The sequence below is a fragment of the Neofelis nebulosa genome, chromosome 13 (assembly GCF_028018385.1).
Source record: "Neofelis nebulosa isolate mNeoNeb1 chromosome 13, mNeoNeb1.pri, whole genome shotgun sequence".
In the NCBI taxonomy this organism is placed as follows: Eukaryota; Metazoa; Chordata; class Mammalia; order Carnivora; family Felidae; genus Neofelis; species Neofelis nebulosa.
In genome coordinates, this window is record NC_080794.1 from 58,431,214 (window position 1) to 58,446,183 (window position 14,970).

At 42.7% G+C, this 14,970-nt stretch overlaps 1 protein-coding gene across 4 annotated transcripts in view; it reads left to right on the forward strand.

Annotated features, from left to right (window-relative positions):
• Positions 1 to 3,738: 3,738 nt before the first annotated feature.
• LGI1 (leucine rich glioma inactivated 1) overlaps positions 3,739 to 14,970 on the forward strand; it is a 39,742-nt gene continuing 28,510 nt past the window's right edge. Inside the window, exons 1-2 of one of the 4 annotated variants that reach the window (XM_058697202.1) lie at positions 3,739 to 4,300; positions 4,712 to 4,783. In XM_058697202.1, coding sequence (XP_058553185.1) covers positions 4,086 to 4,300; positions 4,712 to 4,783 — 287 coding nt within the window. In that variant the 5' untranslated portion in view covers positions 3,739 to 4,085. The remainder of the gene's footprint in view (positions 4,301 to 4,711; positions 4,784 to 14,970) is intronic. The other 3 variants (XM_058697200.1, XM_058697203.1, XM_058697201.1) reach the window with 3 other exon arrangements.

Sequence of the window (14,970 nt, forward strand, 5' to 3'; positions counted from 1 at the left end):
GTGACTTTGGTGATATCTGAGTTACGCACTTGCATGGGGACGCTGTTGGTCTTGTATCTCCAGTGCCACAGCGCTGTGTGCAGTTCCTCACAGCACCCACCTGCAATGCCGCGATGCCCACTAAACTAGAGAGAACCCCCTCTGTGACAGGGATCCCAAGCAGATTCCTCTTACCCCTTCTAACTTACACACGTTCAAGGGCAGGAGGCTGAAAACAATCTTTGTCCCGTGTTTAGAAGCACCTTCTTTTTCTCCAGCTCTGGACCTTGTCCTTGGACTGAGTTCTGATGTCGTAGTCTCACCCAAATTGGTGAGTTCTTTCTTTCCCAGGAGGATCCTTGGTTGCTTTATGCAAATAGACTCTTGGCAAGGCCACAGCCTGTCATCCTGCCCAGAAGTGCCTGCTTCCTAGAGTGAATACAGACTTAAGATAAACCCATTTTTATTTGAGAGCTTTGCTTCCCAGGTATCAGGAGTCACATGTTCAGAGTTCAAGTCCTGTTGCAGCAACGATGATGATGATGACAAATCTTTCCCATGTATCCCATACTAAACACTTTGGATACATTACTGGATTTAATTCTGCCGACAATTCTGTGTGATGTATATTATTATTATCCTCATTTTACAGAGGAGAAAACTATAGCTTAGAAAGCTTAAATTGTAGCCTGTAGTCACACGGCTGGCAAAACGCAGAGCCAGCCCTGGACCCACTCAGCTACTCCTCCAGGCTGGGCCTGGCATCGAGCCTTCCTCAGCCTGGCCTCCCAGACCCCCTGGGCCTTCTTCCAGCTCTGCTTTCATCCTTTCTAGGCCAATCTCCCAGGGTCCCCACCGCAATCCACAGGTGGCTTATCAAACCTTATCTAAAGGTGTCTGAGTTTGTGGAAACTCCTAAGCCTCCATCCTCTCGATTCCCACAACTCTCTGAGCCCAACCAGGGCTTCCTGGAGAAGGGGGAAGTGTTATCAGCAATAAGAGCCCCCTTGCCAGGCCCCCTAAGACTTTAACATGGTAAACTGCTCTCCCTAGCCCCCTCCTCAGATCCAATCCTTCAGTCAGGACTTTGTCTTTCCTAAAAGGCCATTAGCAATCTACATGACAGGGTTAACATTTTGCCTGATCTTAGTGGGTTAGTGGGTGTTTTCATTGAATAGGGAATTCAAGTCTGGGCTTTAAATGCCATAGAAAAAGAAAAAGTTACTGTCTTTTCAGAATGCCCATTGTAATTTGTCCTTAGAGTCCCCACTCCCCTCCCCATGGTCCTTTTTCCACTTGAGCTGACAAACTTAGCCACCAGATACATATAGCAGCAAAGTGAAGTTATGGATATGATTTCTTTTCCTCATCCATTTGCCCTTCTGGCTTACTCAAGTCAAAAATAAAAGACTGCTCACACTTTCTTTGACCATGTCTAAAGAGTACAAAGCCAAGGTCTGATCAAGCAATCTTGATAATTTGATACATTTGAAGGGGAAACACAGGGAGCGAATGATCCTGTTTAACCTCATTGATCACTTTAACCAGGTATCTGTGATGGTGTCACCCCACACAGAGTGGTGGCTCTGCTCCTAACCGTCCGAATGACCTCTCAGTAACTCAGTTTCCTCATCTATAACATTTTGGAGATCGAATCTGAGAACTCCAAGGTTCCTGAAAGTTCTCCGGGTCTTTATTTTATAATTACAAAATGCATCATTTACAAGTCAGATAAGTTAGGGGATGGGTGGTAAGAATAAAAACAATCCTCTATAAAATTTTTACCACATAATTATTTTTATGGAGCAAATTTCCACTGTGCACTTGAAGCAGGATGCAATTTACAAAAATCTGGCTTGCAGCCAACTTTTAAGTGACACTTTTACCATTTCAAGTAGGGCTTGCCCCTGGGTCACAGTCTAAAAACACTCTCATATACTCCCTCTCTCCCTCCCTCCCTCCCTCCCTCCCTCCCTACAGAGACTTTGACAGTGAAACATTAGTAGAATCTATTCTAAAATCATTACTTATCTTGGATTGAGGTGTTTTTTTTTCCTTTTCTGTAAAAATGCAACATATTTATATACCCTCAAAAACTGGCTGAATGATAATAATCTACTGGTCCTTTTGAAGCACAAACCAGATTAAATCACTCCTAAAACACTGGAGGGGTGTCCGCTGCTCCCTGGGGGGAGGCCAGGCCCTTGTGTCTGTTTGCCCCACCTAGAATGCTCCCACTCTCTCTTTCATTCCCCCTTACCTAGGAACTCAGTTTAATCATTACTTCTTCAGGGAACTGTCCCCAGACTCCCTTGATGAGATCAGATCCCTCTATTGTAACTCTGAGATGTGATGTGACATTTCTTTGGATGAGCATGTCCTGACCATGAATAGCTTCTCTGCTCCATTGTCGCTCTAGAAGGCTTACTTTTTGCACACTGCGTGCACAACGCTGTCCAGGCACTGGGTTCACTGCAGGGTGCCTCCCTTCATGAAGCTTACAGTCTTTTGGGTAAACAGACAGAAATCAGCTACAAGAATGAACATGCCTTTGCTGCTCCGCCCTCCCCCCCCCCCCCCCCCGCCTCCAGAGTTTATAGAGATTAAACAAGTGATAGGCATGAGCATGGGGCATGTGATGCGAGGGAAAGGGGAGATGGGTAAACTGACAATGCATCAAGCTCCCGTAGAGGTTGAGTTTATGTCATAATCACACCTTTGCTCAAATGTTCCTAAGAACATGTCTCCGCTAAGAAGCTGAGCAGGAGACAGGATTGCAGGCTGACATCCCCTGGCCAGCTGTGCCAGCTCTAGGGATGGCCAACTTCAGCATGGTAAGAGGACCCACAGTTTATTTTCCAACGTGTCCTCCAAGCTAAGGGTCTTCCCACCCTCTTGGACTATACCGCCCTATCCCAATGTCAAGGACTGTTGTGGGTTTTTTTTCTTCTTTAAATTAATTTCCTATTCCAAGGGTACATTCTCTTTTCCATCAAATGTGACAGTAACGTAGCCTACCGTTTTGATTTAATGTTCATAATATTTATGGAACACCTTGGTGACCATCCTCATTTCACAGGCAGGGGAACAGATGCAGGGATAACATCAGCTAGTTTGTGGCAGAACTGGGACCTCAACGCCAGGTCTCCGGCTCTTAGTCCAGTGCTTCCCCCACCCTGTCTGAGCCTCCTGGGCTAAACCAGGATCTTTTCAGGGCCCTGAGAAGCCAAAGTTGGCTGCCTCCTGCTGGCAGGGAGCTCTTTCAGGCTTCTGGTTCCACTACTAACGCAGGGGGAGTGAGAAATGAGGAAAGTGGATTATGCACAGAGGCAGTCCACACTGCCATCTCCACACCTCATTGGGGACGGAGAGGATGGCTTACATATGGGGGGGAGGGGGGTATTATGATAACCAATAATTCATAACTGTTGATAAGTGTCAGAAAAGTATTTACTCACATTCATTCCCTGAAAGTCACATTCTCCATGTGTTCTCATTTGTCTTTCAACGATGGCATCAGTCAGGTGGATTCAGCAAAAACTACCAAGGTTTTAGCCAAATGCTGCAGAGGGAGAGAGTTTCATTTAACTTCATTTTTCCAGCCAGGGCTGGCTCCAAAGCGAGTTTTTGGTTTGCTACATGCAAAGCAAATTCCCAGAGGTTTCTGAGACTGCCGAGATCTGATACAAGATGACTGCTCCCACCCACCCACCCACTAATAAGACAGAAAGCCATCCTATTTTTGGTAACAATTAAAGAGCCTCCCCGTGCAAGCGGAACGCTGTTTATTTTCTGTTACATCACTTCACTTTGCCTTTGAAGGCTGGTCTGTGCTCAGTGTTCTCTGTGGTGATGCAAGTCGGCTCTCTCCTCCAGCCGTTGGGTCCCTCCCATCACACAGCACCTCACAGGTCTCTTCCCGGAGCAGCGCATTGCTGGAGCGAAGAGCAGCTCACGAATCAGCTGCAGGTCCCCGGTTTGAAAAGCAGAGATACAGAGAGGCAAAGGAAAAGGGTGGACTCCTGTGTGACCTGGTCTCAGAGCAAGACAATCACCAGCTGAATTCCAGAAGCCCTGTTCATGTTTGGGGATATTTTTTCGACTGCATGGAATCAGAGAGAAGCCAAAGGATGGGAAATGCCTGCATCCCCCTGAAAAGAATCGCTTATTTCCTATGTCTCTTATCTGCGCTTTTGCTGACTGAGGGGAAGAAACCAGCGAAGCCAAAATGCCCTGCCGTGTGTACTTGTACCAAAGATAATGCTTTATGTGAGAATGCCAGATCTATTCCACGCACCGTTCCTCCTGATGTTATCTCATTGTAAGGCCCGTAAGCATTTTGATATCTAATTTACGATTTAAAAATTCCAGCCGATGTATTTGGGGCTTTTTGTATGTATCGGTAGGAGGGCATGGAGAGAGAAATTCCTCTTGCGTGCTTGGCCATTTGACAATGCTAACATTTTGCTGCATTTAGAAATTTTGATTTTTATTAGCTGCTATGGAACCTGCTTAGAGACCCCCCAACCCCTGAACATTATTGTGGGAAACCTGTAGCCGATTCATCTCTCCTACTTCATCTGGGAAGGAACAGTATCGTACTTCATAAAATAGTGTCAAAATAGTGACTGTTTTGCTAAACCGGATTAACATAAGGTTTGTTCTGTGTGTGTGTGTGTGTGTGTCTCTTTGTGTCTGTCTGTCTGTTTGTTTTTTGTTTGTTTTCTTTCAGATCCTTTGTGAGATCTGGTTTTACTGAAATCTCAGAAGGGAGTTTTTTATTCACACCATCGCTGCAGCTCTTGTGAGAAATATTTATATCATGACTATTTTTAATATAGCATATATTTGGATAAGCCCTCTAGTAAAGCGATCTCAATATTAATTTTGTCAAATGTGACTGTGTTTCTGGAAAGAAAAAGAATATCAGTAAAGTAAGAGGTAGCTGGGTTTGTTTGCGACTTGACATGGGCAGTGCAGGTTGTTTCTTGCAAGGGTAAATTTGCTAACCTGTAATGCTGTCTACTTTCATGGCTATTTATGAAGTTGTTGGAATGTTTGCAACAATGATCCCAATTCCATGCCACTATTTTACTTTCATTTTTGACTTGGGAACTTTGCTTATTTCGCCCTGGAGTTTTTGAATTAGTCCATACAGAACCCTGCGTAACATATGCGCTCAAGATGTTGTCTCCCAGGGATCTGGGGCTGGCTGCTACCTTGTATGATTTACCATGTGGGGAAAAACAAATCCGGGTTCCTTCGAGGTAACTCCTTAATATATTAACTCTCGTGAGATTGTTTTCTAATCTCCTGTAATTTATAACTTACAAGGAGGGAAGGAAAATATTAATATAGGATAGTGCAAAGGATTAGTCTTTGCTGTATGTTTTGAGTTAGCCACGAGGGAACCACATATTCAGTCTATGTCTCAAAACAGTCAAAAAACAATATTCGACTAAGAAATCAGATTTCTCCACAGGCACAATAATCACATGTATAATTTGTTTGGACGTGTAATGTTGGGGCCACTGGAGTACTCGTCCTTAGAGCAGGACCACGTGAGGGTCAAGAGGTCCCCTGGTACTCAGGTATCAGGCAACAGACTAGGGTTGTAGTGACATGGGTCCAGGAGGAAATTTAGGCAATTGTCAATCAACTGAGTTTTGGCTATCTGAACTGCATGATTCAGGACCCAAATTTTTTGCTTGCTTGTTTTTTGTTTTCTTGCCTTAATTGACCATCTTGGCTGTTTTAAGTTATATATAGAGAGACAAACAGCATGATTTGAAATTGGAGAGACCTGTGTAAATCTAACCCCACTATTCATTAGAAACTAGACATGGAATCTTGTGCAAATGACTAAATCTCTCTGAGCCTCAGTCTCCTCATCTGTAAAATGGAGGTGATAATGCATTGAAGGAGTGTTACCAGAGATAATCAAGATTTAAGTAGATAAAATGCTTGGCATCAGGTATGAAAAATTGTTTACACGTTTTACAAAAGGTGGAGGTTTAATTTTTTACATAAAGCTATAAAGCTAAAAAAAAAAAAAAAAACCTCGGTTAAATCTGTTAATATATTGCTTTATCTATATGAAATCCCAAAACTGGTTTGTCTATGTCATTGATTCACAAACCCGATCAGGTGTTATGACATTATGTAACAATGTTGGCTAATGTCTTTCTACCAGCTAATGTCTTTGAGTGATACACAATTGAGTAGAATATTCTTAAGGGATTTACCTGATTGATGGCTAGTGGTGTGATTAGGGGAAGTGTTTACACATCAAACAGACCCAAAAAAGAGTCAGGCAAAGAGCACATGAAGAGGCAAAGTCTCCAGTGCTGGAATCCTTCCATAGCGTAAGAATTGGTTGTATCTGAAAACGCGATACATTGTGCTTCTGTTGTCCACTTGTTAAATAAATAAATGGCTCATTTAAAAAGCATCCTTTTGATGAGCTGAGGCACCTCCTTCCCCCCAGGATAGTTAAATAGATCAGTCCTTAAAACTCAAGAAGGGTCAGTCAACACATACTAATATTCCAACACTAAATAGACATTAGCTGTGACACAGAAAACCTGGATAGAGCAACCCCATCAGTCAGAACGCCCCTACTTTGTTTTTGCTGGAGGACCAGCCTCACAGGCACAGATGCCGGACAGTGTTATAGGAATAGTTACCGGCTGCTGCGGGGTAATGTGATTCCACGTATTTAGAATCACAGAGGGAAGCCAAGGAACTGGTTTTTAAATAGCCCACACCGAGTGTGTGCCATGCCCCTGTGTCCCATGCTCTGAGTTCCTATGGAACATTCCAGCCCTTATTTCTAAAAGCAGTTCAGGTTTCAGAAATAACAAAAGGGCGAGTGATTCTTGCCCGGTATGTCCTTACTTAACTCACATTGGGTAACCTCAACATGGCAGACTTGTGCCAGGGCAGAGCTTATGCAAAAATGTCAGGTGTCAAAGTTTGTCTCTGATCTCAGGACCCTGTTTCCTAAAGATTTTGCTCCCTATTCTTCCTGCCCAATGTTCTCTGCTTCCTGCTCCTCAGGAAAGGGTCTAATAAGCTGATTTTCACTGAGCAGGAAATAAATTCTAAGGCTCCAAATACGAATTGTGCCATAATCATAACATTGATGGGACTAGATGGTTCACAGACAGGAAGAGTTCTCCTATGGGGTAGGGCCATCCAGTGCCCTGAAAAACCCATGTGGGCTGCCAACTCCCCATGGAACATGAAGACAAAGGGGCCTGAATTTGCCTTTGCATGACTTTTGCCATCAAACGAGGCCGGATCACACCAGCCATTGCTTGTGTTTTGCAATGAATTCTAAAGCATTTGTGACTGTGGACTGACCTGTCATATCCTGTGAAGATGCAAACTTCAGACTCAGTTCTGCTTGATTGACACACAAACACAGTTGGTTTCTTGCTCTGTTTTTGAAAAGGGAAAAGAAATGACCCATTCCCATCATCCACACTAACAATCTGATAATTTTGTTATGGCTTTTTCAGACCTTCTGCAGAAGCATGATGAGAAGTACTTTTTGAAATGTCAGCTCCAGGTAGTGAGGGAAACGGACGCAGTGCCTCCTTAAGTTGCATACCGTGTTTTGGGGGAAAAGATCCTGGTAGGCCATGGCTGGCAATGTGCATTGGAGAGCAAGAACAGCAAAAGCCCAGACTCTGTAGAGAGGAGAGAAAGAATAGAATTATCACCAAAAAAAAAAAAAGAAAAGAAAGAAAATCATCAAATTAGTTGTACAAAACATTTAAAAAATGTCTTATTTACGGTTTTTAAGCAGCAACAATAACAAAACTTTGCCTAAGAAAATGCAATTTCATTCATGTTTTCCATAGGGCCAGTCATGAAGCATAACCAAGGAGAATGATTATTCACTTGGGTTTGATTTTAGCGGTGGAGAACAGTGCTTGGAGTGAATGCAATTTACAGAAATGTGTTTTCACACATTAAAGCCCTGTTCTTCTCAATTACAGACTGAAATCCCCAATGATAAAGGCTCATTCCAGAAGTAAAATTCTAACTGAAGAGTATAAAATGTGGCCACATTTCCATTCATTTATAAAATGTTTAATAAACAAAATCCCTCCAATTCTTATGAGAGTGCTATATGCAGGGAATAAATTACAGGGTTGATTTTAGTATCCTGCTATATATATAAGAATTCAGTGTGGTCAGAAAAAAATTCTATTTATTCCAATGAGATTTGATCTTGTTTGAAGCAATAGAATTGATCCTTGTGGGGGAGAAGATATCAAAAAAATCACTATTTCTTTTCTTAATCCACAATCGGCACACAAGTACATAGTCCATAAGAAGTAAAAAAACTAAATAAGGAAAAAGCAAATACCATGAACAAGGTAAATAATAAATCCATCCTTATTAAAGTTTTATCGTTTAGTCCTTCAAAATATTCTTTGTCTGGGAAAATATATCCATGGCCTATCTCTTCTTTGCAGTGATCAGCCCCCTTTCATCCTTAGGTTACAAGATTAAGAAAAATGTAGCACTCTTTTTTTTTATTTTTATTTTTTTAATGATTATTTGTTTTTGAGAAAGAGAGGGAGAGAGAGAGAGACAGTACATGAGCAGGGGAGGGGCAGAGAGAGAGGGAGACACAGAATCGGAAGCAGGCACCAGGCTCCGAGCTGTCAGCACAGAGCCTGACACTGGGCTCAAACTCACCAGCCATGAGATCGTGACCTGGCTGGGCGCTTAACAACTGAGCCACCCGGGCACCCCATATGTAGCACTCTTTGATGAGTACTCAAGCCAAACCTAAAAGCTAAAAGGGCTTCTAGAGGAATTATTTGCTGGCTGTGGATGAGCCTGTTTTGGTTTATGCCCAGCTGATGCCCCTCCCCCCCACAATAGACCAAGAAGTAAAAATTTCAGCCAGCTAACTAGGTTGTTCTGTCTACAACTTGCCTAAGGACCCATAGATCTGATTTTGAGCTTTTTAATTAATTAATTGTCGTGACTGCAAGCTGACCCTGTACAACCAATGTTTTCTCTGAAAGTGTATTTCATCCTTTCAATTATTCAAGCAAGAAACTTAGGAGTTACCAGCCCCTTATCCCTCACTATCCACTTCCAACCAGACAAGTCCTCTCTCAAACAGGATGAGAACCCGCCACCTCTTCTTCACCCCAGGGCCATGGCCCTGAATGAGGCTGCAATTCACCCCTCAGGCCACTGTGGGAGTTTGTGCACTGGGTGCCTGTTTAACCCTCCTCCATTAGTGTTACTTTCCTGAAACACAGATCTCATCAAGTCACACTTGTGCTTGGAAATGTTTAATGTTTCCCTAGAAACAGAGAAAGACTGAACATCTGAAGTGGTATTAATAGAATTTGGCTATTGGTCCAGGGTCATCTCTCATAATATTGACACCACACACACACACACACACACACACATTCTCTCTCCCTTGGCTCCATTTATACCAGACTGAAGTACCTCATTCCCTGACCTCTATTTTCTCAAGCTCTATAGATTTTACAGATGTCTCTCGTTCTTCCTGTCACTTACTAGAGTTCTTTGTGCTTGTATCTGCCCCATGTCTCTGGACATCATGGAGGGTTATCAATAGCCAAGGTCCTACAAAAGAGCCCAGATGTTGTAAGTCTGGACTAAGCATGTTATTTGTTGGATTCAATCCATATTTCCACAGATTTTATGCTTAATACTCTTGCTTTCCTATCAGTAGATAGTCACATCCTTTTTCATGTTCGGTGTACCCTATCAGATTTCACATGAGCTAATTGTGTGGAGAGCTAGAAAGTGAACTGAACCAAAAAAGAAAAAAAAGTGAAGAGATTTTCTTCAGCCTCAGAATAAAGGTGTTGTTCACCGACTCAGTTCCCTCCTTTTTAAAAAAAAATTTTTTTTAATGTTTATTTATTTTTGAGAGAGACAGAGACAGAGCACGAGCGGGGGAGGAGCAGAGAGAGAGGGAGACACAGAATCTGAAACAGGCTCCAGGCTCTGAGCTGTCAGCACAGAGCCCAACGCGGAGCTTGAACTCACAAACTGCCAGATCATAACCTGAGCTGAGGCCAAAGCTCAACCAACTGAGCCACCCAGGCACCCTCTCAGTTCCCTCCTGCATACTGGCACCTTAAGTTGGGAATCGTCCCCCTTCCCTAGGAACCAAGGACTGTTCCTACAAAGAGAGTAATGGTTGGGTGATATTCTCTCAAGCCAAAGAGAAGCTCCCTAATATGTCCTAGGGACCCAGGTTGACCTAGAAAGTGTGGGATAGAACACAATGTGGGGAGCCCCTGGCTCTGAGGTTCAGGTTACTGGAGGACTTCTACCCTCCTCCCTCCTGAAGACCTAGATATAGACTAAATTTGAGTGGGTCAGGCAGAGAGTCTAGTCAAGAAACTACCTTGCCTTTGGGACCAGAACAAAATAGTGGAAGGCAGACTGCGAGGCACGGCCACATCCTCTTCCCCAGGAGAGGCCAGGGCCAGTAGAAGTTTACCTGGAGACCCCGTCCTCCCTGTTCTCTGCCTCTTCACTTTCTTTATGCTTCCCCCCCGCCCCCACCACAGCCCGTCTCTTCACACCTACTCCTGGGCTGTCCCAATCCTCTCTTCTGTGTCAGGTGTGTTATCTGTACATAAAAATTATACTTTAAAAAAAAAGGAAAGGAAAAAAGCATGGTGTTATGATGTTAAACTTCACCAGAGATTTCCAGTATACCAGAACGTAAAAGGCAAAGCTTTCAAAGCCTTTCCTGAGACGCACTGCCTGAGTCTCTTCTGTCCCACTTGGACTTCTACTAGGCCTTTGACATGTAAGAAATCAAATATTTCTCCCAGGTTCTCTATTGATTCTGGAGGTCAACTAGCTTCTCTCTTATGAAGGGTAAAATTCCCCCATTATCCTGTCCAACAAGACATCCAAAGGGAAAGTTGCTTAAGCTTAAAGAGTATGAAGATGAAAAAAAAATTCATTAACATAGGGTAATTTCCTTTTTGACTTATTTATATTTGCTTAGCTAAAAGTATTTATTCATTGCATCGTGGCAAGCAGTAACAAAATGAAAGCAAAAAGCTTCCCATTTCATAAACACATTTTTGGATTCTGCTGTGCAACAGGCATAGCATTGGACTTTGTTAGGGACACAGAGATGAGTGTCACCTCCCTCCCTGACCTGATATGGCAGCTCTCAGTTAACAGAGATCCCTAATAAGGTAAATTATAATTGCCTGATTTTGAATGTATCATAATGTAGTCTCTTTTTTAAACAATTTTGTCGTAAAGTAGTCTTTAAAAAATTTTTTTAATGTTTATTTATTTTTGAGAGAGAGAGAGAGAGAGACAGTACATGAGCAGGGGAGGGGCAGAGAGAGAGGGAGACACAGAATCGGAAGCAGGCTCCAGGCTCCGAGCTGTCAGCACAGAGCCTGATGCAGGACATGAACTCACGAACCATGAGATGACCTGACCCATGAGATCAGGACCTGAGCCAAAGTTGGATGCTCAACTGACTGAGCCACCCGGGTGCCCCTATTGTAAGCCAGTCTTGATTGGCTTTCTCATTTTGTTCAAAATGATATCCAGTTGATTGGTGATGATGGTGACTTGTGCCAACTGTTGAGATATAGGCTACAGAATGATTGAAGGGGCTTTGTGGTGACAGCTGTGATATCCAAATGGCTAACCCTGGAGAGCTGGCAATGTGGCAAGTAGCAAAGAACACAGGTTTTATGGTGAAATAAACATGGGTTCAGTTTCCACTCTGTTGCTTAGTAGTTCTATGAGTTGGGGCAAGTTTTATCAAGCCTCATTATCTGCATCTGCAAAATGGGGACTAATCATAGATTGCACAGGCTTACAGTAAAGATTAAATGAAGCAATAAAGCAAAAAAATTTTCATTCAAAAATGAAAAATAAAGTACTTGGCACTGTGCCTGTAAGTCAATATTAAATGTTAGCTTTTATTATAGTTTTTGAAAATCACTTTAGTATATATTAGGCTGAAGCGAGCACTGAAAATCACTTTAATTTGACTGACCACAACATCAGATTAGCATCCGATTGTATGGGCTGGGTTTGCTTAGGATCCTAGATTCAAAATTTTGTTGTTCTACACATAGGTCTCCATCAGAACCTGCTAAGAAATCTTTCCTTCAAATACTCTGACAGAAAACATGAACTATTTACCTTTCTTGGGGTCAGGGACAGAGAGGAAGCAGAATGCTCTCACTTCCTCCTCATGAAAAAAATGCACCACATTTTGTAAAACATGATTTTGTTCAAAATAATGAACACTGACCAGTATTCAGATGAGTGGTTCTGTGACAGGATAGAAAGAAGTCTGCGCTAGAAGACATTTGTTTCAAATCCAGTTCAGCCATTAATGGGCTTTCTGAACTTGGGTTGGTCACAAAATGTCCATGGGCCTCAGATTTTATATGTAGAGAATACCAGAGATAGACCAATTATGGTTCTCAAACTCAAATGCCAGTGGGGGTTGGGTGGTAGCATAAATAAAGGAATCAGCTGGGTATAAGACCTTAGGGCCTGGTAGTGACTGGGGTAAACCAGAGAAGACATGCCTTGCCTAAAAATGACATCCTCTGCTCCAACTGATTATTGCTGATGAGAATATGGTACATGAACATGGGGTCATATTTTCCTTATTTTCAGGAAAAGGCAAAAATCTGGAAGCAGATTTTTTTAAATTTTTTTTTTTCAACGTTTTTTATTTTTATTTTTGAGACAGAGAGAGACAGAGCATGAACGGGGGAGGGGCAGAGAGAGAGAGGGAGACACAGAATCGGAAACAGGCTCCAGGCTCCGAGCCATCAGCCCAGAGCCTGACGCGGGGCTCGAACTCACGGACCGGACCGCGAGATCGTGACCTGGCTGAAGTCGGACGCTTAACCGACTGCGCCACCCAGGCGCCCCAAATGTTTATTTATTTTTGAGACAGAGAGAGACAGAGCATGAATGGGGGAGGGGCAGAGAGAGAGGGAGACACGGAATCAGAAGCAGGCTCCAGGCTCTGAGCCATCAGCCTAGAGCCTGACGCGGGGCTCAAACTCACGAACCGTGAGATCGTGACCTGAGCTGAAGTAGGACGCTCAACCGACTGAGCCACCCAGGCGCCCCTGGAAGCAGATTTTTTTTAAAGGATAAACACCAAATAAAATGTAAGTTGACATTTTGAAACCTTTACATTCAATTAACTAAGGCGTCTTCCTGGCTTAAAACAATTCTATTGTATTCTGTTCTATTCTACAAATAGTTACTTTAAATTATAATATAGAAAGTGGTCTTGTTAAAGAAATGGACAAAATTTATTGTATCAGTTCTAACAAACCAGTAAATTGGATTGTTAAATGAAAGAGCCTCATAATATGGAATTGACTATTATAGAATCATTATTAAAATAATAATGTAGTTCTCAATTTCTCATGGTGGCTGATGATAAAACAATATTTCACTATCCCTCCCATGGGCAGGGACTAGAAAGGAATTGTGCCTGTTTGCATGGCAAGATGGCAAGTGTTTGCCTGTGTCAGGTGTGATTAAAAAGCAACGAACCTTTAAAAAAAATAAACAGACAAGAATTTGTATGTACAAATAACTCTGGAGTTGCAGCGAATTCCTGTGGAAGGTCATAGATTCCTCCCTTCCATGCTTCCATGGCGAAGCATTTCTAGGTCCTTCTCTGAGAATTGTCTTTGCTGCCACTTTACAAGCCATGCAGTAAAACCAGGCAGTCTTTTTAGGGGGGTTTTGTCATTTTTGAATCGCCTGATGCTAAGCACTTTATAGATCTCTCTCTCTCTCTCTCTCTCTCTCTCTCTCTCTCTCTCTCTTTTTTAACTTCATCATCACAATAACTCTATGAGGGCGTATGATTACCTCCATTCCACAGAGGAAGCACTGAGTCCTAGAAGGGTTTTAGGTAACCTCCTCAATGTCTCACCCTTCCTAAGTGGCACATCTGGGGTTTAAACCCATGTCCTCACTTTTAATTACTTTCGTCTACTTCCTCTTGAACATGAATCACCGGGCTTGACTTTGCACAGTTCTGTTCCCAAAATCCAACCCCCTCTCAAAGGGCCAACCTTTGCCATTAATGAGGGTATTCAGGGGAATGTGTCCTGATTCCTGGACACAATTAATGAGAAGGAGTTTCAAAAGCCCTTTGAAAGAGTGGCAGCATTACTGGCAAGAACATCTCGTTTCCCTAGGATTCAACTCTCATTTGTATGTGTAAGCTCTGGTCTCCTTACTTGAAAAAAAGAGAGAGAGGAAAAAAATAGTAAATGAAAAAGGACTTATATACTTTAAAGTTATGCCTTAGACCAGCATTTTCTAAACCTGTGTCCTGTGGAACAACTGTCCTGAAAGAAATGCGTCTGTGCTCAAATAAATTTGGGAAACTGCACTTTTTACCCCCACCTTGACTATTCACAGGCACTTGGGCTTAGAAAAGCCTCTGGAATTATTTCATGTCATTTCACTTTTCTTAACATCTCATAGGGTATTGGGAATCTATGCCTTTGGTATGCATATTATTTATTAGATTAATTATTTGTACCCCACCTTCTTTTAGAAAGCCTTGCTAGCAGTGCTTACTTAGGCAGATACAAAGAATTCCATCTTGGAGGATACATGAAACCATTTATCTCCATATAAGGCCTAACTCAGACCATCTTGTCAGTGTGGATTCATCGGGTGTGAGATCTGGGAGGACGCCTCCCTGCCACACTGTCCACCTGGTCAAGCAGCTTGGCACACACAGCTTCTCTGGCACCTCCCAGTGGGTGCTCCATCTTCCTGAAGAAGTAGATTACCACTTGCAGCATGTTAAAGGAAAAATGCCCCTGAACTTAAATCTACACTCTCACCGTTTTTGTCTGGAGCAGGTTCCATCACAGCTATTTCCCAAATGGCTAATCCAACATTTCTGTGGGTATGTTCCGTGGAATA